The 24253-nt window shown below is 47.5% G+C and overlaps 1 protein-coding gene across 2 annotated transcripts in view; it reads right to left on the bottom strand.

Moving 5' to 3' along the window:
• Window positions 1-24253, bottom strand: part of bop1 (BOP1 ribosomal biogenesis factor) — a 256999-nt gene that overhangs the window by 212506 nt on the left and 20240 nt on the right. For both annotated transcript variants that reach the window (XM_072507966.1, XM_072507965.1), the window contains exons 2-3: window positions 15483-15686; window positions 4447-4581 (exon numbers count right to left, since the gene is read on the bottom strand). In XM_072507966.1, the coding sequence (XP_072364067.1) occupies window positions 4447-4581; window positions 15483-15686 (339 nt within the window). The remainder of the gene's footprint in view (window positions 1-4446; window positions 4582-15482; window positions 15687-24253) is intronic.

Below are 24253 nucleotides of genomic sequence, written 5' to 3'. Positions count from 1 at the left end.
CTTCAAAGGTTCTGTGGACCCTTTGTTTTACAGACAGAAACATATCTCAGTCAGTTTAGCTGCAATTATATGATCAGATTTACAGATAAAATCTATGCAGTGTCACACCAGACATGAGGGAGAGAGCAATTTCTCAGACCGTCTTGACGATGGCAGAGTTTATTTAACTTGACAAGCCAAGTTCCCTGCTGGGATCAAACCTTTACAAGAATGACACAATAGAGTTTTTAAACTGCAGTTCTTTTGACAGCTGTAGTTACCTCCCCACAGAAATCAGAACGTCTGTTCAAACCATAACAGGGAACAAACTGAAGGTGGGAGGAGAGAATTTGGATTCAACACCAGAAACTAGACTAAACAGATCCAAAATCTGCAAACATCCTCAACACCAGCAGGGGACAGGCCGGTAACACTCGTCCCAAGGAGATTCAGTACAGAAAGAACACCTAATCCAGCAGTGTTAACTGCTGACACCAAGTCCCACAGGAAGTATACCCAACACAGGAAAGTACACAAATCCTCCCTTGAGCGTCTACAGCGAAACCAGATGTCAGGAACGAAAACCTCACCATTCAGGGATGAAGGTACACAGTGGGTGTGAGGAGTGGCTATTGGAAACTGTCACAACAGTGGGGTAGAGACTCTCTCTGGAGCCGAAGGAGACTTGAAGCAATGAGGGCAAGCACCACGAGAGGAGCTGTGCCGTCAATGGAGGAGAGATAGGCTGAGAGCACAGTGAGCAGCCAAGCTGCTGAACACAGGCTGGTCCAAGCTTTATTCCCAGTATTGAGTGGAGCTAGCTGATCACAGAGTCAGACCACAATGTTCCTAGTTTCTGAGAAGGGGTTGGGGAAAACGTTTACTGGAGTTGTCACCCTCGACTACTGCACATGTTCTGGTGGGAACGTGTGCGTGTACAATGAGATCAGCCATGATCTCAGAAAATGGTGGAGCAGACTCGATGGGCCGAGTGGCCTATTTCTGCTCCTACGTGCTATGGAGAATTATTATGGAGTAATACACAGCCCTGAAGTACCAGGGATGTACGAGATCCATGTAACTGCAAAACAGCGGCAATGAAAATCAACTGCTTCATGATACAAGGAGGGTAGATTGGTCAGCAACAAATAGAGGCAACATGTCACCTGTTCTTCTTCAGTTGAATAAAACTCAAGATGATGCAGCTTGGAATTGAGGAGCAATGACACAGCAACCCACTGTCCCAAAGTAGAACAGCAGGATACAAACAACAGCTTGACTCAGTTGGTGGGTTATGGGTTCAAGTCTTGCATGTAACCCGAGCCGACACCGAGGGAATGCTGCACTGTCAGAGGTACCGAGGGAATGGTGCACAGTCAGAGGGTCAGTACTGAGGGAATGGTGCACTGTCAGAGGGTCAGTACTGAGGGAGTGCTGCACTGTCAGAGGGTCAGTACTGAGGGAATGGTGCACTGTCAGAGGGTCAGTACTGAGGGAGTGCTGCACTGACAGAGGTACCAAGGGAATGCTGCAGTGTCAGAGGTACCATGGGAATGCTGCAGTGTCAGAGGTACCGAGGGGATGCTGCACTGTCAGAGGTACCGAGGGGATGCTGCACTGTCAGAGGGTCAGTACCGAGGTGATGCTGCACTGTCAGAGGTACCGAGGGAATGGTGCACTGTCAGAGGTACCGAGGGAATGCTGCACTGACAGAGGGTCAGTATCGAGGGAATGCTGCAGTGTCAGAGGTACCGAGGGAATGCTGCACTGTCAGAGGTACCGAGGGAATGGTGCACTGTCAGAGGGTCAGTACCGAGGGAATGCTGCACTGTCAGAGGGTCAGTACCGAGGGAATGCTGCACTGTCAGAGGTACCGAGGTGATGCTGCACTGTCAGAGGTACCGAGGGAATGCTGCAGTGTCAGAGGTACCGAGGGAATGGTGCACTGTCAGAGGTACCGAGGTGATGCTGCACTGTCAGAGGTTCCGAGGGAATGCTGCACTGTCAGAGGTACCGAGGGAATGCTGCACTGTCAGAGGTACCGAGGGAATGCTGCACTGTCAGAGGTACCGAGGGAATGCTGCACTGTCAGAGGTACCGAGGGAATGCTGCACTGTCAGAGGTACCGAGGGAATGCTGCAGTGTCAGAGGTACCGAGGGAATGCTGCAGTGTCAGAGGTACCGAGGGAATGCTGCAGTGTCAGAGGAACCGAGGTGATGCTGCACTGTCAGAGGTACCGAGGTGATGCTGCATTGTCAGAGGTACCGAGGTGATGCTGCACTGTCAGAGGTACCGAGGGAATGGTGCACTGTCAGAGGTACCGAGGGAATGCTGCACTGTCAGAGGGTCAGTACCGAGGTGATGCTGCATTGTCAGAGGTACCGAGGTGATGCTGCACTGTCAGAGGTACCGAGGGAATGGTGCACTGTCAGAGGTACCGAGGGAATGCTGCACTGTCAGAGGTACCGAGGGAATGCTGCACTGTCAGAGGTACCAAGGGAATGCTGCAGTCAGAGGTACCGAGGGAATGCTGCAGTGTCAGAGGTACCGAGGGAATGCTGCACTGTCAGAGGTACCGAGGCACGAAACCAGCTCCCTGTTCAGGTGGATAGAAATGATCCCATGGCATTATTTCCAGAACCGAATTCTGCCCAGTCCCCTCACCAAGATGCCTCAATTGGCCGTTACAGATATCTGGGAGCTTCACCATCTGGAGGTTCCCCTCCAAGCCACTCACCACCCTGTCTTGGAAATATATGTGTGGAGTCTGCACATTCTCCCAGTGTCGGCGTGGGTTTCCTCCGGGTGCTCCGGTTTCCTCCCACAAGTCCCGAAAGACGTGCTGGTTAGGTGAATTGGACATTCTGAATTCTCTCTGTGTACCCGAACAGGCGCCGGAGTGTGGCGACTAGGGGATTTTCATAGTAACTTCATTGCAGTTATAACGTAAGCCTACTTGTGTCAATAGAGATTATTATTATATCGCCATTCCATCGCTGTCGCTGGGACAAACTCCTGGAACCCCTTTCCTAACAGCACAGTGAGTGTACCTACATCTGAAGGATGGCAGCGGTTTAAGAAGGCAACTCACCACCACCTTTGAAGGGAACCAGGGATGGGCAATAACCAGCAACGCTCACATCCCGTAAAGGAATAAAAAATAACCATAAACAGATGATCTGGTTATTCATTCTTCTGTTGTTTTTGCATTGACTGGGATGACAATAACTGCACAGTCATTACCGCAGGACGTCCCCAGAGCACTTCAAAGCCAGTGCACCATTTTTTGAAGTGTAGTACCAATATAATGGAGGAAACACAGCAGCTAATTCACACACAACATGCTCCCACAGACAATAATGAGCAAAGAATCGTTTAGTGATTGATGTTGGTTGAGGGAGAAACATCGGCCAAGATACCAAGAGAAGGGCCTGCCTTCACCTTGCCCCACCCACCTCGCCGAATACCCTCGGATCTTACTAAATCCATCAGAAGGTAAATGGCATCTTGATTTCACATCCTATCGAAAATCCCTCAGTCTGGATTATCATATCATAGAATTTACAGTGCAGAAGGAGGCCATTCAGCCCATCGAGTCTGCACCGGCCCTTGGAAAGAGCACCCTACTTAAGCCCCACGACTCCATCCTATCCCCGTAACCCAACCTAACCTTTTTGGACACTTAAGGGCAATTTAGAATGGCCAATCCACCTAACCTGCACATCTTTGGACTGTGGGAAAAACCAGGGCACCAGGAGGAAACCCACGCAGACACGGGGAGAATGTGCAGACTCCACACAGACAGTGACCCAAGCCGGGAATCGAACCTGGGACCCTGGAGCTGTGAAGCAGTAGTGCTAACCACTATGCTACCATGCTGCCCTCACGAGAGCAGTGATTGATAAACCCACAACTTTCTGACTAAGAGATAAACACACCACCACTGAAACCACAGCTACCACCATAAACAGCATTGCCCAAGGCTCACCAGTTGAGCAAGGTACCAGGGAACAAATTGTGAACTGCACCATTAGGTGTCAGAATGCAGGAAAGGGAAGGAGAGGGAGTGAGAGTGAAATGATAAATAATAATAATAATCATCACTTATTGTCACAAATAGGCTTCAATGAAGTTACTGTGAAAAGTCCATAGTCGCCACAATCCGGCACCTGTTCGGGGAGGCCGGTACGGGAATTGAACCCGCGCTGCTGCCTTGTTCTGCATTACAAGCCAGCTGTTTAGCCCACTGTGCTAAACCAGCCCCTAATGGCAATTGTCCAGTGTGCATTTGAACAATGGGAACCTTGTCTGGAAACAAAAGACTCCAATGGATTGTGCCAAATAGGAGTGAGCTTTCAATGGGACTGGCCCAGAATCAAAATGCGTAACTTCACCCAAGTACTGATTCACATAAATTAGCAACCCAAATGGTTAAAAGCACTCGTGAGAAAAGAGTTCCTCCTTACCTCCTCGTCCGAAGTGTCCTCTTCATGCTCATCTACTGGGGCAGTCAACACTGTCTGCTCTGGGCGCACACTACTGTCAGGCTTGGCCAACTTTCCCTTGCTTTCACCTTCCTCCTTCCTGGCAACTTCGCTGATCTGGGAGAAAGAGCCATAAAAATATATATTTTTAAACAGAGGCTATAATCACTGTGCGCAAGTGGGTCAATAGGACAAGCAGTAGATTGTTTAATGCAACCATCCAATGTGGTGATCTATCAGTCAATGTCAGTTTGCACCCTGTGGACATGTTCAGGAGCCAGGTAGCTCATTTAACTTAAATTCCAGTCTGTGGCTGGGCTGGCTTCTCATCAGATGAGACTAAACAACTCTTCCTGCAACTGAATTTGAGTGAGGAGCAAATTCACCAGGTCTGGAACAGTAGAGCTGCCAAAAACTGCATCAACTGCTCAGCATTACCAAGGCTTGGTGGGTGGGAGGAAGGCAGCTGGAGGGGCTATAGTTTGGATGTCAATGCCATAGAAGACAAGCAGATGGTTATAAACCATTCTGTTGTCTTTCATCCTAAAAACATACTCCTCCCCATCCTTCAGAAGATGCCGTCACCAGCATCTCAACCAACCAATGTGAATATTTAATTTGTGTATATATATTTTATATTTAAAAGTAGTCTTGGGTGAGGCAACAAGCAGTACAGCATATGGAAACTTGAACCTGTGCCATGGAGTGGGATGTTGATGTGACAGTGTGGGATCCAACCTGGTTCCAATCAAATGCTGTGAACTGAATTTTCTTTTCCTTCTATTGTGGAATGTGACTGTTGATGGCAAGGCCAGTCTGTGTTACATTCACTCACCTATCACCCCCAAACTGAGTGGCTTGCTACTCCACCTACTAGTTTGCTGACGAAAGGTCGGATCTCGAATAACGACGAGTCAGAATACCCGGGGGGGGGAGAAGAGAGAGAGAGAGAGAGAGAGAGAGAGAATAGAGAACCTAGTGGCATGATGTAACGACAACAATCTCTCCCTCAATGCCAGCAAAACTAAAGAGCTGGTCCTTGACTTCAAGAAGCGAAGTACTGTACACCTGTACTGTACAGCATAGTCTGCATCATAGAATTATAGATCATAGAATTTACAGTGCAGAAGGAGGCCATTCAGCCCATCAAGTCTGCACCGGCTCTTGGAAAGAGCATCTCACTTAAGTCTACGCCTCCACCCTATCCCCGTAACCCAGTAACCCCACCTAACCTTTTTGGGCACTAAGGGCAATTTATCAAGGCCAATCCACCCAACCTGCACATCTTCGGACTGTGGAAGGGAACCAGAGCACACGGAGGAAACCCATGCAGACACGGAGCAGAGGTGGAGATGGTTGACAACACCAAATTCCGAGATGTGCACATCACCAAAAATCTGTCCTGGTCCATCCACCTACTACCAAGAAAGCACAACAGCGTCTATACTTCCTCAGGAAACTAAGGAAATTCGGCAGGTCCACATTGACTCTGACCAACTTTTACAGATGCACCATAGAAAGCGCCCTATCTGGCTGCATCACAGCCTGGTATGGCATCTGCTCGGCCCAAGGCCGCAAGAAACTTCAGAGAGTCGTGAGCATAGCCCAGTCCATCACAGAAACCGGTTTCCCATCCATTGACTCTATCTACACCTCCTGCTGCCTGGGAAAACAGATAGTACAATCAAAGACCCATCCCACCCGGCTGAATCACTCTTCCAACTTCTTCCATCAGGCAGGAGATACAACAGTCTGAGAACACGCACGAACAGACTCAAAAACAGTTTCTTCCCCACTGTCACCAGGCTTGTAAACAACCCTCTTATGGACTGATCTGATTAATACTACACTCCTGTATGCTTCACCCGATGCCGGTGTCCATGTATTTACATTGTGTACCTTGTGTTGTCCTTTAACATATTTTCTTTTCTTCTACTAAGTGATCTGTTTGAGCTGCTCTCAGAAAAATACTTTTCACTATACCTCGGTACACGTGACAATAAACAAATCCAAATCCATTTCAGTCTCATGTCTGTGGTGAGCAAAGTATTGGAAAGGATTTTGAGAGATAGGGTTTATGATTATTTAGAAAAACATAGTTTGATTAAAGATAGTCAGCATGGCTTTGTGAGGGGCAGGTCATGCCTCACAAGCCTCATTAAATTCTTTGAGGATGTGATGAGACACATGGATGAATGTCAGGCAGTGGATGTGGTGGAGATGGATTTCAGTAAGGCATTTGATAAGGTTCCCCATGGTAGTCTCATTCAGAAAGTTAGGGGGCACAGGATACAGGGAAATCTGGTTGTCTGGATACAGAATTGGCTAGCCGAAAGAAGACAGCGAGTGGTAGTGGATGGAAAGTATTCCGCCTGGAGGTTGGTGACCAGTGGTGTCCCGCAGGGATCTGTTCTCGGACCTCTGCTATTTGTGGTTTTTATAAACGACTTGGATGAGGAAGTGGAAGGGTGGGTTAGCAAGTTTGCCGATGACACGAAGGTTGGTGGAGTTGTAGATAGTGTCGAGGGCTGTTGCAGGTTACAACAGGACATTGACAGGATGCACAGCTGGGCTGAGAACTGGCAGATGGAGTTTAACCTAGATAAACGTGAAGTGATTTATTTTGGAAGGTTGAATTTGAATGCAGAATATAGGGTTAAAGACAGGATTCTTGGAAGTGTGGAGGAACAGAGGGATCTTGGGGTCCACGTAGATAGATCCCACAAAATTGTCACTCAGGTTGACAGGGTTATTAAGAAGACAAATTGTGTGTTGGCATTCATTAACAGGGGAATTGGGTTTAAGAGCCGCGAGGTTTTGCTGCAACTTTATAAAACCCTGGTTAGACCACAACTGAAATATTGTGTCCGGTTCTGGTCGCCTCATTATAGGAAGGATGCGGATGCAGAGGAGGGTGCAGAGGAGATTTCCCAGGTTGCTGCCTGGACTGGAGGGCATGTCTTATGAAGAAAGATCGAGGGAGCTAGGGCTTTTCACACCGGAGCGAAGGAGGAGGAGAGGTGACTTGATAGAGGTATACAAGGTGATGAGAGGCATGGATAGAGTGGATAGCCAGAGACTTTTCCCCAGGGTGGAAATGGCTGTCACAAGGGGACATAATTTTAAGGTGATTGGAAGAAGGTATAGGGGAGATGTCAGAGGTCGGTTCTTCACACAGAGAGTGGTGGGTGTGTGGAATGCACTGCCAGCGGAGGTGGTGGAGTCAGAGTCATGAGGGACATTTAAGCGACTCTTGGACAGGCACATGGACAGCAGTAAATTGAAGGGGTGTAGGTTAGGTTGATCTTAGATTACGATAAATGGTCGGCACAACATCATGGGCTGAAAGGCCTGTACTGTGCTCTACTGTTCTATGTTCATTTCAGAGGGCAGTCAAGAGCCACATGTAGGCCAGACCAGGTAAGGACAGCATATTTCCTTCCCTAAAAGACATTCGTGAACCAGATGGATTTTTACAATAATCCAGAATAGTTGTCATGGTAATCAGTACTCAAGCCAGCTTTATATTCTAGGTTATATATTTTTTTAAATATTTTTATTCAGGTATTTGCAAAATTTTTATAACAATAACATTAACATGGTAAAATAAACATTTCCCCACTCGGCTCAATGTTCACACACCTCAACCATCTAACACCTACCCCACGGTGGGGGTAGATGCGCGAATACGCGAGCCCTCTTGACCGGCCCATTCAGTCCTCTCACGTTCCACGTAATCAGCCTGGACGGGGGGCTTCCACCTTCCACCCCTCCCCCTTCCTCGAGTACCCCCATGAGCAGCAGCCGCTCCTTGACCTCCCATTTATTCCCTGACAATAGTTCCTCCCCTGTCAGCAAAGCAGCACCCCCCCCCCCCCCCAGCAGCACCAGAAACCTCAATCCCCAGATCCAGTACCAGTTTAACACTTGCTCACCCCCCACTGCGCTTCAGAGAGTCAGCTGAACCATGCTGACCCCGATAACCCCCGCCCCTGGCGCCAAACAGTCGTCTCCCTGTTGTTCGAATCTCTCCCCCCACATGAATAAACCTTTTAACAGCACCACATTCCCCAGTAAGTAAACAGCAGCAAAAAAAAAACCCAAACAAAAGACGAAATTAACATAAACCAGTGAAGAGACAGTCACTTAAAACAGAACCCAGTCTCCCGAAGAATAGTTCTAACTTCAAGACCCCCTCCCCCCGCATCAAATCCCTGCAAGACAAAGCACCGTACAACCATCGCCACAGCACATTATTTCACCCAGAATTACATAAAATCTCTTTTCTTTTAAGAAACCAGTACAGTATTACGAATCACCGCGACAAAACTTCTCCGCAGCTTAAATGTCTTTTAAATTGTCTCCCGCTTCTTTTCTTTAATGAATGTCCATACATCGTCCGCCGTCTCAAAATAAAAGTCCTGGTCCTCGTGCGTAACACACAGCCGCGCTGGGTACAGCATTACGAACCTCACCCTCTTCTTGAAGAGGGTCGCCTTTGCTCGATTCTCTTGGCCAACTCCGCTCCCAAGTCCTGATAAATACGCAACTCTCAGTTCTCCCACTTGCTGCTCCGTTCTTTCTTGGCCCACCGCGAGACGTGTTCCTTATCTGTAAAACGGTGAAAACGCATGGCCCTCGGCGGGTCATTCGCCCTGGGCTTCCTCACGAGGGCTCGTACGCTCTATCCACCTCCAGGGGCCGAGGGAACGCAGCCCCCATCAACTTCTCCAGCATGCCCGTCACATATGCCCTCGCATCCAATCCCTCACTGCCTTCAGGTAGGCCAACAATTCTGAGGTTCTGCCTCCTGGACCTATTCTCCAGGTCCTCCAGCTTCTCCTGCATCCTCCTATGGCGGTCGTCCAACAGCCCCACCTTGTTCTCCAGCATGGTTATACAGTCCTCCTTGTCGGATAACTTTTGTTCGATCTCCTGTATCGCGTTCCCCTGGGTCTCCTGATTCAATACTACTTGATCAATCGAAGCCTTGATCGGGTCCAGCGTATCCTTTTTCAGCTTGGCGAAGCAATCCTCAAAAACTTCACCAGCTGCTCCGTCGACCACGGTGCCGTCGCTCCTGGGCCCTTGCCCTCCGCCATGCTGTCCCGTGGTACCAGCTCCACTTGCTTCTCACTACCAGGACTGAGTCGCTTCACACGGCCACTTCCGGTCCAATTCTCCATACACCAGAGAAGGAATCCTACTTACTGTAGCACAGTTCACCGTTATAATCCCATAAAATCCGAGAAAAGTCGGGGGAAAAAGGTCCGAAAGTCCGTTACAGGAGGGAGCTATCGAATGTGCGACCTACTCCTCCATGGCCACCACCGGAAGTCTATTCTAGGTTATATTAACTGAATTGAAATGCTGCCAGCTGTTGGGACCCTGTCGCCAGGGCATTAGCCTGGGTCTGGATTACTACCCCACTGACATTATCACTGTGCTCCTGAATTAATTATGGCTGAGTGGAATATTTAACCCATAATAGACTTTGGCATAAAATTGAAGATGAGTCAAAAAGGCAGCAAGACAGGTAGATAAGGTGGTTAAGAAGGCATAAGGAATACTGGCACAGAATATAAGAGCAGGGAGGTTAGGCTGGGGTAGTTTTTCTTAGAGCAGAGAAGGCTGAGGGGGTACCTGATTGAGGTGAATAAAATTATGAAGGTTTTAGGCAGGATAGACAGGAAGAAACTGTTCCCCTTGGTGGAGGGGTCAATGACCAGGGGGCATAGATATACTTTCGGGGCAGGAGACTGAGGGGGAATTTGCAGAAATAACTTTTCACCCAGAGGGTGGTGAGAATCTGGAACTATAAAATAGGGTCTGGTCCGAGTTCTGGAACACAATGGAAGCCCTGCCCACCCAAGATTACTGCAACCTGTCATAAGTTCATAAGATATGGGAGCAGAATTAGGTCATTTGGCCCATCATGTGTGTTCCACGATCATGGCTGATCCCATCCTGGCCTTAACTCCACCGTCCTGCCCGTTCTCCATAACCCTTCAACCCAGTACCAATTAAAAATCTGTCTAACTCCTCCTTAAATTTACTCACTGTCCCAGCATGCACCACACTCTGGGGTAGCAAATTCCAAGATTCACAACCCTTTGGGAGAAGTAGTTTCTCCTCATCTTGGTTTTAAAAACACTATCTCTTATCCTGAGACTATGATCTCTCATTCTAGAATGCCCCCAAAGAGGAAGCATCCGCTCCACGTCTATTTTATCCATACCATTTATCATCTTGTACACCTCAATTTGATCGCCTCTCATTCTTCTAAACTCTAGAGAGTATTTGCCTAAACTGCTCAACTCTCTTCGTAACATAAACCCCTCAGCTATGGAATCAACCTAGTGAACCTCCTCTAAACTGCCTCTAATGCCACCACATCTTTCCTGAAATAAGGGACCAAAACTGTGCACAATACTGCAGGTGCGGCCTCACCAATGCCTTGTACAGCTGCAACAACACTTCCTTACCTTTACGCTCTATTCCTTTAGCTACAAATGCCAACATTCCATTCACTTTCTTTATTACCCGCTGTACCTGCATGCTTGGCTTCTGTGTCTCATGCACGAGTACACCCAGATCCCTCTGCACCGGAGCACCCCAAAGTCTCCCCCATTTAGATAATGAATTGTTTCCCATTTTTCCAACCAAAATGCACGACATCACACCTATCCACATTAAATTCCATCTGCCACATTTTGGCCCACTCTCCTAACCTATCGATATCCATTTGTAAGGTTCTTATTTCCTCATTTCAACTTACTGTCCCACCTATTTTTGTGTCACCTGTGAATTTGGTTTTAGAACCTTCTATCCCTGTATCCAAGTCGTGAATATAGATTGTAAATAGCTGGGGCCCAAGGACCGAACCCTGTGGCGCCCCATTGGTTACATCTGTCAGTTGACTCTCGCAGTTTTCTTCACATCAGGGATCAGAGGGAATTCTGAAAATGTCTGAACTCCACCAATCTGGCAGCTGCCTGAACCTTGACAGTGTATACTATATACACCATACAGCACAAAAATAGATCATTTGACCAAACCTGTCTGTGCTGGTGTTTATCACCCATTCAAGCCTCATCTTTTCTCATCTAAACCTAATATTGTAACCATCTATTCCTTTCTCCTTCATAGGCTTGTCTAATTTCCCCTTAAATGTATCTAACTTACTGCTAAGAGGTGAAATGGCTAACATACTTGTGCAACAATTTAATATATTCTTTTTTTAAACTGGGGGACGTGTTGGGCTGTGGGGAATTTTTTTGTAAATTGTATAAATCTGGTTGAATCTTTTATATGTTTGTAAACTGAAAATCTGAATAAAAATATTTATTAAAAGAAGCCTTGTGTGAAAACTGCGGCTCAGCAAAATGAAGTTTTGTGGGAAATTGGAGAACAACAACTTGCACATCTGGACTCTTCACTGATAACAGCGAAACAGCGAAAACAAAACTCTCTCAAGGGCAACTGATGCCGATGTGGTAAAGGATTTTTATAACCAAGTACTGATAACCTTTTCAAAAGAAGAAGCTTCTGAGATTTCAACAGTGATAATTCTGGGATCAACATTGGCAAGGAGAGACCCTGAGTTTGGAAATTCAGAGCAGAGTACACACCCCTGTTGCGGGAGTTTCTCACCTGTTCGACTATAGTGTCCCTCACTCCCCAACTGCCCAGGTGGCACTTAAGAGTTTCAATTGAAGAACTTTTTTTCCAGCTATAGCAGTGGAGCTAAGCATCCACTAGGTGGCTTGCAAGCTCCACAGAAAAGAGAGAGCAATTATACTTTTGGGTGTCTCCCAAGTAATTAAGGTACACCAATCAAAATAATTAATTTGTTTAAAAGTTTTCCATGTCCATTCACAGCTAACAATTAGGATTACCTAATGCATAACACACGAGTATAATTACCAATCATAATCCAAGCATATATACCGTAAATGGCAAAACTATTAGGAATATAGAAAGTCAGAGATCTGGGCGTACAGGTCCACAGATCTTTGAAAGTGGCAACACAAGTGGACAAGGTAGTCAAGCATATGGAATGATTGCCTTCATTTGATGGGGCATTGAGTATAAAAACTGGCAAGTCATGCTGCAGTTGTATAGAACCTTGTTGCGTGCAATTCTGGTCGCCACATGACCAGAAGGATTTGGAGGCTTTGGAGACAGTGCAGAGGAGGTTTACCAGGATGTTGCCTGGAGGGCGTTAGCTATGCGGAGGTAGAATAGACTCAAGACTGTTTTCATTAGAATGACCGAGGTTGAGGGGTGACCTGATAAGAGTTCTACAAGATTATGAGGAACATGGATAGAGTGGGTGAGCAGGCACTCTTTCCCAGGGTGGAGGGGTCAGTCACCAGGGGGCATAGATTTGAGGTCTGTGGGGCAAACTTTAGAGGAGATGTGCGAGGCAGGTTTTTTACTCAGAAGATGGTGAGTGCCTGGAACACGTTGCCAGAGGAGGTTGTGGAAGCAGATACATTAACGGTGTTCAAAAGGCATCTCGACAAATACATGGCTAGGATGGGTCTAGAGGATACGGCACTCGGAAGTGATGAGGGTTTGACCAAGGGTGGTATCGTGACCTGTAGAGGCTTGGAGGGCCGAAGGGCCTGTTCCTGTGCCGTATTGTTCTTTGTTCCTCTATGTATTTATTGCCAAGCAAGTATTTGTCTCTACTTATCTGTTAACTGATAGATAGGAGTAGGATAAAGATATGCCTGAGCTGTGCTCCCATCCCAGTGTTTTGTAAAACACACATGGGTGGCAGCTGCATAATGATCAATTGAATGTGTGTGTGCAATCTGGGTTACTCCATCCTGGCCATAATTAATATAACTTGAATGCTGATATGTAGACGGTCTGTAGCAACTGGTTTTTCATCACTAGTTCCTTGTCTTTAAGAATTTACCAGGTCGCAAGCATTAACCCGTGAGAGCCTGTTTTTAATTTAAACCGGCATTATTTTTAACCCTTTCAAAGCTGGCTTGGCCAGTTCTCTCTGTCAGGTAATATTTTGAGTTCAAGTCGTGAGTCTTCAAACTGGTGTAACTGATTCAAATAAGCACATAACTGAAGTCTTAAGTGAGTTAAGTAAAGATGTATTTAATAACGTTTGTATTGCGTATAATCCAAATTAGGACCGATTTGTCTGTTTCGTCAGCTGCAGCCAGTAGAGGCAATAACAACTTACTTCAACCACTCCCTGTGGGAGCAAGTTCCACCTTCCCACCACTCTCTGGGTGAATAAATTTACTCTGAATTCCCTGGATTTCTTGGTGACTATCTTTCATCAATATCCTCGAATTCTGCTCTTCCCCACAAACGGAAACACTTGTTCCATGTCCACTCCATCAGAACCTTGCATAATTTTAAAGAGCTCTCTCTATTAGACCACTGCAAAGTCTTTTCAAATCGAAAGAGAGAAGCTCAGCGAGTTTGCATTCATTCTACTTGAGTTCATGTGCTTCCATCACAGGTTTTCCTCAATATCAGAAAGCAGTTCTCCAAGTAGAGAATTATGGAATCATACCACATTGGAGGTCACGGTGCTGACTCACTAAAGCTTTCCAATTAGTCCCACTCACTGTTCTTCGCAAATTAAACCAAATGTCCCTTTTGATTCTGTATAATTTTATATTATATAACGAGCCGACCCAATGGCTTATCTGAACTATATTTTCAATCACCAACAATTTGCAGAGATATGATGGCACAGTGAAGACGGTGTACTGCTTCCACTAATGAAATACTGGCTCAGGGTATCTCGTATAGTTTATACATCAAGTCGAGTTCAGTCTTACAAGGGTTGGCTTCCCAAGTAAAGTCAACATTTTATGCTCAAGGAACAAGTACTGGAAAGACTGAATTGTAAAATTGGGTTCACACAGCAAAGAGAAACGAAGCAACTTCCTAATCGCAACCAAATGAAAGACAGGTGGTACAGAGTTAGGGAATACACAATGAGAAGAAAGCCCCTCCAGTGTCATGTCAGAGTACCTTTAAGAAATGGGTGTTTATCAAATAGCTGTAGTGGATGTACCTTTAAAAAATGGGTGTTTATCAAATAGCTGCAGTGATGTCAGAGTGTGGGTGGAGCTGGGCTGTTTGTCTGCTTTACTTTCATTTTTGAGCTGGCAGCTACAGTATGTGTTTAGTTTCATTTTGAGAGTTGGAGCTGCATCCAGCCAAACAAGGCGTAATTTTGATCTCTCTCTGTATGAAAAGAATGCCTTCAGATCACTTGTTAATTTAAAAGTGATAACTGCTCTCAGTAGAGAATTTAAAACTGATGTCCGTGTTAAAGAGGGTATGTCTTATGGATGTTGCTAGGAAAGATTAAGGGTGGGCAGCACGGTGGCACAGTGGTTAGCATTGCTGCCTCACGGCGCCAAGGTCCCAGGTTCAATCCCGGCTCTGGGTCACTGTCCGTGTGGAGTTTGCACATTCTCCCCGTGTTTGCGTGGGTTTCGCCCCCACAACCTAAAGATGTGCAAGGTAGGTGGATTGGCCACACTAAATTTCCCTTTAATTGGAAAAAATGAATTAGGTACTCTAAACTTTTTTTTTAAATTTAAAAAGGAAAGATTAAGGGTTACTTATAGAGTAGTGTATTCTTTGGGGGGAGTATTTGAGTTAATAGTTGCTAAGATGTTTACTGTGTGTTTATAAAATGTTAACTGAATTCATAGAATAAACATTGTTTTGTTTTAAAAGTACTTTAGATCTCTGTTGCATCACACCTGTAGAGTGGGCCGTGTGCTCCCCATAACCAAAATCTATTAAAAGTTGTGGGTCAGGTGAACTCCATGATACACTTTGGGGTTCTCTAAACCCTGGCCCATAACAACAGTCATCACAAGCTGCACCCGCAACAATCTAGGCTCTGATCACCATCCCAGCTAGAGATAGTGAGTTACAAACAGAACCCAAACATCGTTGTACATTCAGGACACAATATTTCCCACAGGGAAATCAAAAGTGCTGCTATTGTAATTCACCTTAACATCCCGCTTGCTGAACTTCTTCATATTCTTCTCTTCAACTCCGCTGTCATCATCACCCTCTCCCACCTCTTCCACACCATCGTCATCTCCATCACTGCTGTCACTCCCGGAATCCTCCAATCCAGAGAAAAGACTCTCATCACTGTCCGTTAGGTCACCTGTGTCTTTGGCAGTTACTGCATTTTCAAATATGGAAAGCTGTAAAATAAAGATAAACACACATAGATAAAAAGGACACATTTCAAATTAACCTAGATCACTCATGGCTGAGCTCAAGGCAAGCTGGAGGACATTATCTTAATAGGAACATCGTGGACTATAATACACAGTGACAAGATGCACTGCAGCAACTTGCCAAGGCTCCCTCAAAAGCACTTTCCAAACGCATGAATCCCGACCACCTCGAGAAGGACAAGGGCAGCACTTGACGAGCAAGTTCCCCTCCAAACTCACACCACCCCAACTTGGAGCCACATCACTGTTCCTTCACCGAGACTGGATTAAAATCCTGGAATCTCCTCCCGAATGCAACTCAGCGTACCCACACCACATTGACTGCTGCAGTTCAAGGGCAATTAATGCTGGCCCAGCTAGAAACCGCACACACCATGAATGAGTGAAAAGATGAGCAATACTCTGGAAGGTGGAACCTTACCTATGGGTCTTTCAAGTCCCAAAGCTTCCTCAGAATCCCAGGATTGCTACACCACAGGGGGCCATTCGGCCGGTCACATCTGTGCTGGCTCCCTGAATACGCAATTCGCTTTGTGCCATTCTCCTGCCTTCTTCCTGTACCCCTTTTCAGATAATAATCAAATTCCATTTTGAAAGCCTCGATTCAACCTGCCTCCACCACAACCTCAGGCAGTGCATTCCAGATCTTTTTTAAAAATGAATTTACAAATGCAGGCGCCGATAGCTAGACCAGCATTTATTGCACATCCCTCGTTGTCTTTGATGGTGGTGGTGAGCTGCCCTCCTGAAACACTGCAGTTTCCAAGGTGTACGTACATGCACAGTGCTGTTTGGGAGGAACTTTAGCCACTCACTGTTTGCCTCCAGTCGCTTTTGCTTCTTTTACTAATTACCTTAAATCTGTGCCCTCCCGTTCTTGATCCTTTTACAAGGGGGAATGGTTTCTCTCTATTTACTCTGTCCAGACAACTCATGATTTTGAGCATCTCTATCAAATCTCCTCTTAGCCTGCTCTTCTCCAAGGAGACCAGTCCCAACTTCTCCAATCTCTTCATCCCTGGAACCATTCTCACAAATCTTTTCTATCCTTTCTCCAATGCCTTTGCATCTTGCCCAAAGTGTGATGTCCAGAACAGGACGCAAGACTACAGCTGAGGTCAAATTAGTGTTTAATACAAGTTTATCATAACCTCCTTGCTCTTGTACTCTATGCCCCTTGCTCTTGTACTCTATGCCCCTATCAATAAAGTACAGAATACTGTATGCTTAATTAACTGCCCTTAATCTGTCCTGCCACCTTCAATGATTCGTGTGCATTCACACCCTCTGCTCCTGCCCCCACTTTGGAATTGTACCCTTTATTTTATTTTGTTTCTCCATGTTCTTCCTACCAAAATGAATCACTCCACATTGAACTTAACCTGCCATTTGTCCACCCATTCCACCAACTTGTCTCTGTCCTTTTCAAGTACTACACTATGCCACTCACGGTTCACAATGCCTTCAAGTTTCACATCATCCGACTGTAAAAAGACATTCAATTTCAGAGCAACTGATCTGCAGCACATTAGTGATTATATTTTCTGTTCTTGGAATAAATAATACTCAAAAATCAGCAAGAATTGGCCAGGTCGCTCAATATTTTGTCTTCGGCAGTCAAGAACATAGGAAAGTAATTGACAGCGTTAGTCTGTTCTCCATCACATCCCCAATACAGAGGAAGCACTGAAGGACAAATCTGACTGATGTAGTACTTCGAGGAGTTGGCACTCAGACAGCAGGCATTTCCTCACAGCATCAGCTCTCTCTCAGTCTCACCTCTTCTACCTACCAGCTGATTTGCAGACAAAACTATGCTCCAGTGGGCACTGATGCAGGCGCTGAGCGTTAATGAACGCCTTTTCAAAGGGGAAGCTGAAACATCATCTGCAAAATACTGCAGATGCTGGAAATCTGGGTTCTGATGCAAGGTCACACACAGACACAAAATGTTAACTCTGTTTTTCTTTCTCCACATATGCTAATATGGGCGGCACGTTAGCACAGTGGTTAGCACTGTTGCTTCACAGCGCCAGGGTCCCAGGTTTGATTCCCAGCTTGGGTCAGTTTTGTGAGGGCCACGAAGAATCCAGCACGAGTTTAAAGGATACAAACATTTACTTACAATAATGTATATATACACAACAGCAGCAACCTCGCTTGCTGCTTACTCCTTCCTGCTGGTTCCAAACTGGCCAGCTTTATTTATACAGGGAGTCTGCTAATTATTTCTCCGCCCCCCTCATTGGGGAAGCTCATACTCCCACAGGATTGTGGGCTTGTCATTAGTCCCCAGCCAATGGTAAGCAGGCAGGTTATAATATCCCTCCCCTCCAAAGTCCAAGGAATCCACCAAAGACCCTGGCGAAGGAGGGCGTCGGACTCGTTTTGCCGCAGGCCGGACATCATTTGCACGAGGCGCTGGATCGGGCGGCGTGTAACGAGACGGAGACCGGCGCTTCCGTGATGAACGGCGTAACGGTTGTACATCCACGGCCCGTGGGCCCGAGGATTCCCCCTCTGATGTGTCCTGTGTCTCCATCGCGGAGTCAGAGTCTGCTGCCTCTGTCATCTCGGCGTCTCTATCTCCGCGCGGTTCTGTAACGACCTGTGCAGGCTTCGAGTGAGGCACCAGAGGAAGATTGTGAGGACTACTTCCCATTGTCTCTGGTCTCTGCGGCTGTAGAAATGAGCTCCGGGGGCGGGGAATCTTTGGAAGGGATAGTCTTCTGGACCGAACGTGGTCTACATGTTTGCGCTGGAGACGACCCTGGGCTTGCACCTGATAAGATATAGGGCCCGTTTGGCGAAAGATTACGCCAGGGACCCACTGGGCACCACCAGCAAAATTGCGAACGAAGACTGGGTCACCGGGCGCAAACTGCCGAATCGGCCAATGCCGAGAAAAACCCTGTCCCTGCCGTTCTTGTGTGCGGCGTACTTTTGCGCCAATGTCCGTGAAAACCATACTAAGGCGGGTGCGAAGTCTCCGGCCCATTAGGAGTTCTGCGGGAGCTACCCCAGTCACCGCATGGGGGGGGTGGACCTATACGTAAACAAAAAGCGAGCCAGTCTCGTGTCCATTGACCCGGATGACTGCTTCTTTAGGCCTCGTTTGAATGTCTGCACTGCGCGCTCCGCCAACCCATTTGAAGCCGGGTGGTAAGGGGCAGTGTGGATATGGCGTATGCCGTTCATCTTCATGATCCTCGCAAACTCCTCACTGGTGAATGGAGTGCCGTTATCCGTGAGCAGCACCTCGGGGAGGCCATGTGTACTAAAAGACAAACACATCTTCTCAATTGTTGCGCAGGATGTTGTGCCTAGCATCTTATGCACCTCTAGCCATTTAGACTGGGCGTCGATTAATAAAAGGAACATGGATTCTTGGAAAGGGCCGGCGAAATCCGCATGCAAGCGTGCCCAAGGCCGCCCTGGCCATTCCCAGTGATGTAGGGGCGCGGCCGGCGGAAGCTTCTGATGCTCCTAACAAATGGAGCAGTTTTGGGCCACCTTCTCAATGTCGGCATTGAGACCTGGCCACCAAAGATAACTCCGGGCCAACATTTTCATTTTGGTCACACCTGGATGCCCATTGTGCAAGTCTCTTAGTATTAGCTCCTGTCCTTTTTCCGGGACAATCAAACGTGTCCCCCACAAGAGGATGCCGTCTTCCACGCTGAATTCTGACAGCTTGGAGGAAAATGCCCGCAACTTGCCTGGGAACTGTCTATGCTGCCCACCATACAGGACTATGTGTCGAACCTTTGACAAGACTGGCTCCGTCTGGATCCACGCACGGATCTGTGATGCCGTGACAGGCAAGGTGTCCATAAAATTTAGGGTTGCAACAACCTCACTGGTCGTAGGGGCCGACATGGGGCCGGTGGATAAAGGCAATCGGCTCAGTGCGCCGGCATTCACTATCTGCGTTCCTGGTTTGTTCTCCAGAGAATACTCGTATGCAGCAAGCAACAAAGCACAGCGTTGGATCCGTGCGGAAGCAATGGGCGGTATTGGCTTATCCTCTCTGAAGAGTCCCAGCAGAGGCTTATGATCAGTCACGATAGTGAAGTGGCGGCCATACACGTACTGGTGGAAACGTTTCACCGCAAAGACCACTGCCAGGCCCTCCTTCTCGATCTGCGCGTACTTTTTTTCCGCTGCAGTCAATGTGCGGGAGGCGAAAGCTATCGGTCGCTCGGCCCCGCTCTCCATCTTGTGGGACAGGACGGCCCCAATCCCATACCGGGATGCATCACACGTGATGAGCAAAGGCTTTCCAGGATCATAGTGGGTTAGTAACCCAGACGACGACAATTGTTGTTTTACCCGCCGGAAAGCGGTTTCTTGCGGCTGACCCCAAACCCAGGTGTGATTTTTCTTTAGCAGAAGATGCAACGGGGCCAGCGTAGTTGCCAGATTGGGGAGGAACTTCCCGTAATAGTTTACGAGGCCGAGAAAAGAACGAAGATGCGAAGTGTCAGTCGGGGCGGGGGCCTGTTGAATCACGTGCACCTTCTCTGCGACGGGGTGCAAACCTTCGCGGTCCACCCGATAACCCAGGTAGACTACTTCCTTCGCCTGAAAGACGCACTTTGTGCGACATAAACGGACTCCAGCCTCCGAAAAGCATCTAAGGACAGCCTCCAGATTTTCCAAATGTTCCTGCTCCGACGTCCCTGTGATCAAAACGTCATCTAAGTAGACAGCGACACGCGGTAAACCTCTCAAAATGCCCTCCATAACGCGTTGAAAAATAGCGCAGGCAGAGGATACTCCAAAGGGCAAACGTGTATATTCATACAGGCCCCGGTGTGTATTAATCGTTACATATGGTCGGGAGGCAGGGTCCAGCTCCAACTGTAGGTAGGCGTGACTCATATCTAATTTTGTGAACGCGAGTCCACCTGGAAGCTTTGCGTAGAGATCCTCTATGCGAGGCATTGGATATCGGTCGAGTCGGGAAGCCGTATTCACTGTAAGTTTATAGTCGCCGCACAAGCAAACTGTGGCATCTGGCTTCATTACAGGTACAATTGGTGCTGCCCAGTCAGCGAAACGGACTGGCCTGATAATATCCAAACGAGTGAGCTCCCCTTCTACCTTCGCGAGCAAGGCGCAAGGCACTGGACGCGCCCGGAAATAGCGCGGCGTGGCTCCTGGTTCGACTTGGATACAGGCTACGGCCCCTTTTATTTTCCCCAAATCGGGCTGGAATACATCTGGGTATCGTCCTAGCACCTCAGTCAACCCTCCAGAAACTGTTTGGAGGATGTGCTGCCACTGCAAGTGCAAATGGCGCAACCAGTCCCGACCCAACAGGCTGGGCCCATGGCCGCGTACCACGACAAGTGGGAAACGCCCCTCCTGGCGTCCATAAACAACAGGGGTCATCGTAGTTCCTGTAATGTCCAATGGTTCCCCCATGTGGGTGGCCAACCTGGCCTGTGTGTCGGTTAATGTAAGGGTCTGTATACCCTACTTGATGCGGTCGAATGTCCTCTGGGCGATCACGGAGACCGCTGCGCCAGTGTCCAACTCTATCTCAAGCGGGTGACCATTGACCCGTACTGTCACCTTAATGGGGGCCACACGGGGAGCTGCCACACAACGCAGCTGCAGGCAGTCGTCCTCCGTCTCCACGTCCCCAGGAGTAGTCGCCGCAGGTTCATCCACATGGAAGGTACGACCCCTGGGCTGGTCCCAGTTTCGGTCGGAACAACGGCCAGGACCGGCGTCCACGCCTACAAGTCTGACACAGACATGGCTCCTCATCCATTGGTTCTGGAGAAGGCTCCCTTCGGGGAGGAATGTCCGACGCCCACTGGCGTCGATCCGGACGTCGTCTCGCCCAAGGTATCGCAGGAGTGCGGGGGGACGTTTTCGGACGGAAGGGGTTGCGCCCCAAGGCATGCACTTCCATTCCCTGTATCTCCTGCACTCCTCGTTCTGCGCTCTCTCGGGACAATACTATTTAAATGGCCTGTTGAAAAGTCAATGTTGGCTGAGCTAACAACTTTCTCTGGATGGCCGCATTGTTAATACCGCAAACCAAACGGTTGCGTAACATTTCTGACAAGGCCTCACCATAGTCACAGTACTCCGCAATCCTGCGTAGCCTGGATAGAAAGTCGGCAAGGGATTCTCCAGGCTCAGCCTAATACAATTCAAGGTTATTCATAGAGCGCATATGACAGGGGCGAGGTTGAGTAGGTTCTTTGGGGTGGAGGATAGATGGTGGGAGGTGCTCAGGAAGCCCGGCAAATCACGTCCACATGTTCTGGTCATGCCCGGCACTGGGTGGGTTTTGGAGGGGTTTCGCGAGGACTATGTCCAAGGTGGTGAAAGTCCAGGTCAACCGAGTTGGGGGTTGGCACTATTTGGGGTAACGGACGAGTCGGGAGTGCAGGAGGTGAAAGAGGCCGGTATCCTGGCCTTTGCGTCCCTGGTAGCCCGGCGGAGGATCTTGCTATTATGGAAGGACGTGAAGCCCCCCAGTGTGGAAGCCTGGATAAATGACATAGCAGGGTTCATTAAGCTGGAGAGGATAAAGCTTGCCTTACGAGGCAAGGGGTTCTTCAGGCGGTGATAACCGTTCCTGGACTATCTCGTGGAGCGTTAGGAGGTCAGCAGCAGCAGCAACTCAAGGGTGGGGGGGGGGCTTCCCTACGAGTACCTTTGAATGCCATATGGGGGGGATACTGTATATGGGGAAACCCAGTGTAAAAGTTTTGTATAGTTTTTGACTGTTGTGTTTGTGTTTCTTTCTTTTTGTAATGGGGGGGGGTTCATTAAAAATTTTGTTGGAAAATTTGAATAAACATTTTTTTTTTTTTTTTTTTTTAAAGGGGCACAGGAGTCAAGATGGCTCAAGTTTTATTTTAAAAAAAGATACTTATACTAAGGAGGGGTGAGGTATCAGAGGCTTCTGTGAAATTCTGGGAAGGAAATGATAGAGGAAGTTTGAAGACAGATTAAAAGAGATAAGTAGGAACAACAAAATTATTGTTTGGGAGATTTTAATGATCCTCTCATGGATTGGAGCAGAGAAGGAGAAAAGTGGAATGGAATTGCCAAGGAGTCTGTGAATGGGCCTACTGCCAAATCTGGCTACGAATCCGGCAACAGATCAGTTTAATGTGGCCGAAGATCTTTTGAGAATAGTCATCAATTAATAACAAGGCGTAGGATTCAATTTAGAGGGGAAGAAAATTGGGACAAAAACTCAAACATGGATCACAGTAGGTTTTAGAAAGATGAGAAGCAAGCTAGCTCTGGTGAGGTGGGCTAAGACAATTTGCGACTAAGATCATTGAGCAACATTGCAATGTTTTGTAAAGAAACCTCTAAAGTCTTAAGTTAAGAATGAATTCACCATATATAAAAACAGGGGGAAATGAAAGTAGCCAGCATGGGTTTCAAAAGAGGCAATTGCCAAAGAAACTGAATTAACTAGGGGTGAGTGTCAGCTGAGATTCTGGGCCCAGTTCTAGAGTAGTCTCAAACTCACAACTTTCTGACTCGAGACACCAAAGTGCTGCCAACTGAGCTATAGTGAACACCACAGCATCCAGTTCAAGAATAATCATATTTTAAAGCTATTGTCGAGTTTTAGCCTGAAGCATTCTTTTCCTGTAACATGAAGCTCCATCGTGAGATTTTCAGTCTGTGAGCAAAGGGACAGATCTGACCAACTGGCACACACAGAGTAATTCAACACCTTAAAATGTGAACTAGAGGAAGCAACCAGTTCTCATACTCTCGTCTCGTTTCCTGGAGGAGGAGGAGGATGAGTGCAATCCAATAAGTCTCTCAGGTTCCACCCAAGCCCCCCTCCCCTCCTGCAAAATGTTTTATAGCTCTGTCAGTCAGTCAAACAAATAAATTACTCAGTCCACATCCACCAATGGCATTGGCCACTGTAGCTGAACACAAGAGATGCTCGGTATCTCCTCACACAAAATCCTCAAAAAGGGGAGCGAAGGACAGCTTCTGGCCACTGAAATCTTCAAATGGTAATTCAACCAACATATTCCAGAGTAAGAAAACTTCAGTGGATCAATCTGGCCAAGTAAATCTGGTAATTGCAACTATGGATTGGCAAGTGCCAACCTCCCTTCCTCCGTTACCCAATATGAATACAATGACTATCCCAGGTAGAAAAGCTGGTCAAGACGTAAGGGACTGCACAGTTGTTAGCACTGCTGCCTCACACGTCAGGGACCCAGGTTCAATTCTGGTCTTGGGTGACTATCTGTGTGGAGTTTGCAGGTTCTCCCCATGTCTGCGTGGGTTTCCTCCGGGTGCTCCAGTTTCCTCCCAGAGTCCAAGGATGTGCTGTTTACGTGGATTGGCCATGTTAAATTGCCCCTTAGTGTCCAAAGATGTGTAGGTTATGTTAAGGGGTCATTGGGATCAAGCGGGAAAGGTGGGCTTGGGTAGAGTACTCTTTCAGAGGGTCGGTGCAGAGTCGATGGGCCAAATGGGTTGGTTTAGCACACTGGGCTAAAATGCTGGCTTTTAAAGCA

This window comes from Scyliorhinus torazame, chromosome 6, assembly GCF_047496885.1.
Source record: "Scyliorhinus torazame isolate Kashiwa2021f chromosome 6, sScyTor2.1, whole genome shotgun sequence".
Taxonomy (NCBI): Eukaryota; Metazoa; Chordata; class Chondrichthyes; order Carcharhiniformes; family Scyliorhinidae; genus Scyliorhinus; species Scyliorhinus torazame.
The sequence above is the reverse complement of the archived record's forward strand: the minus strand, read 5'-3'. Positions and strand labels throughout refer to the sequence as shown.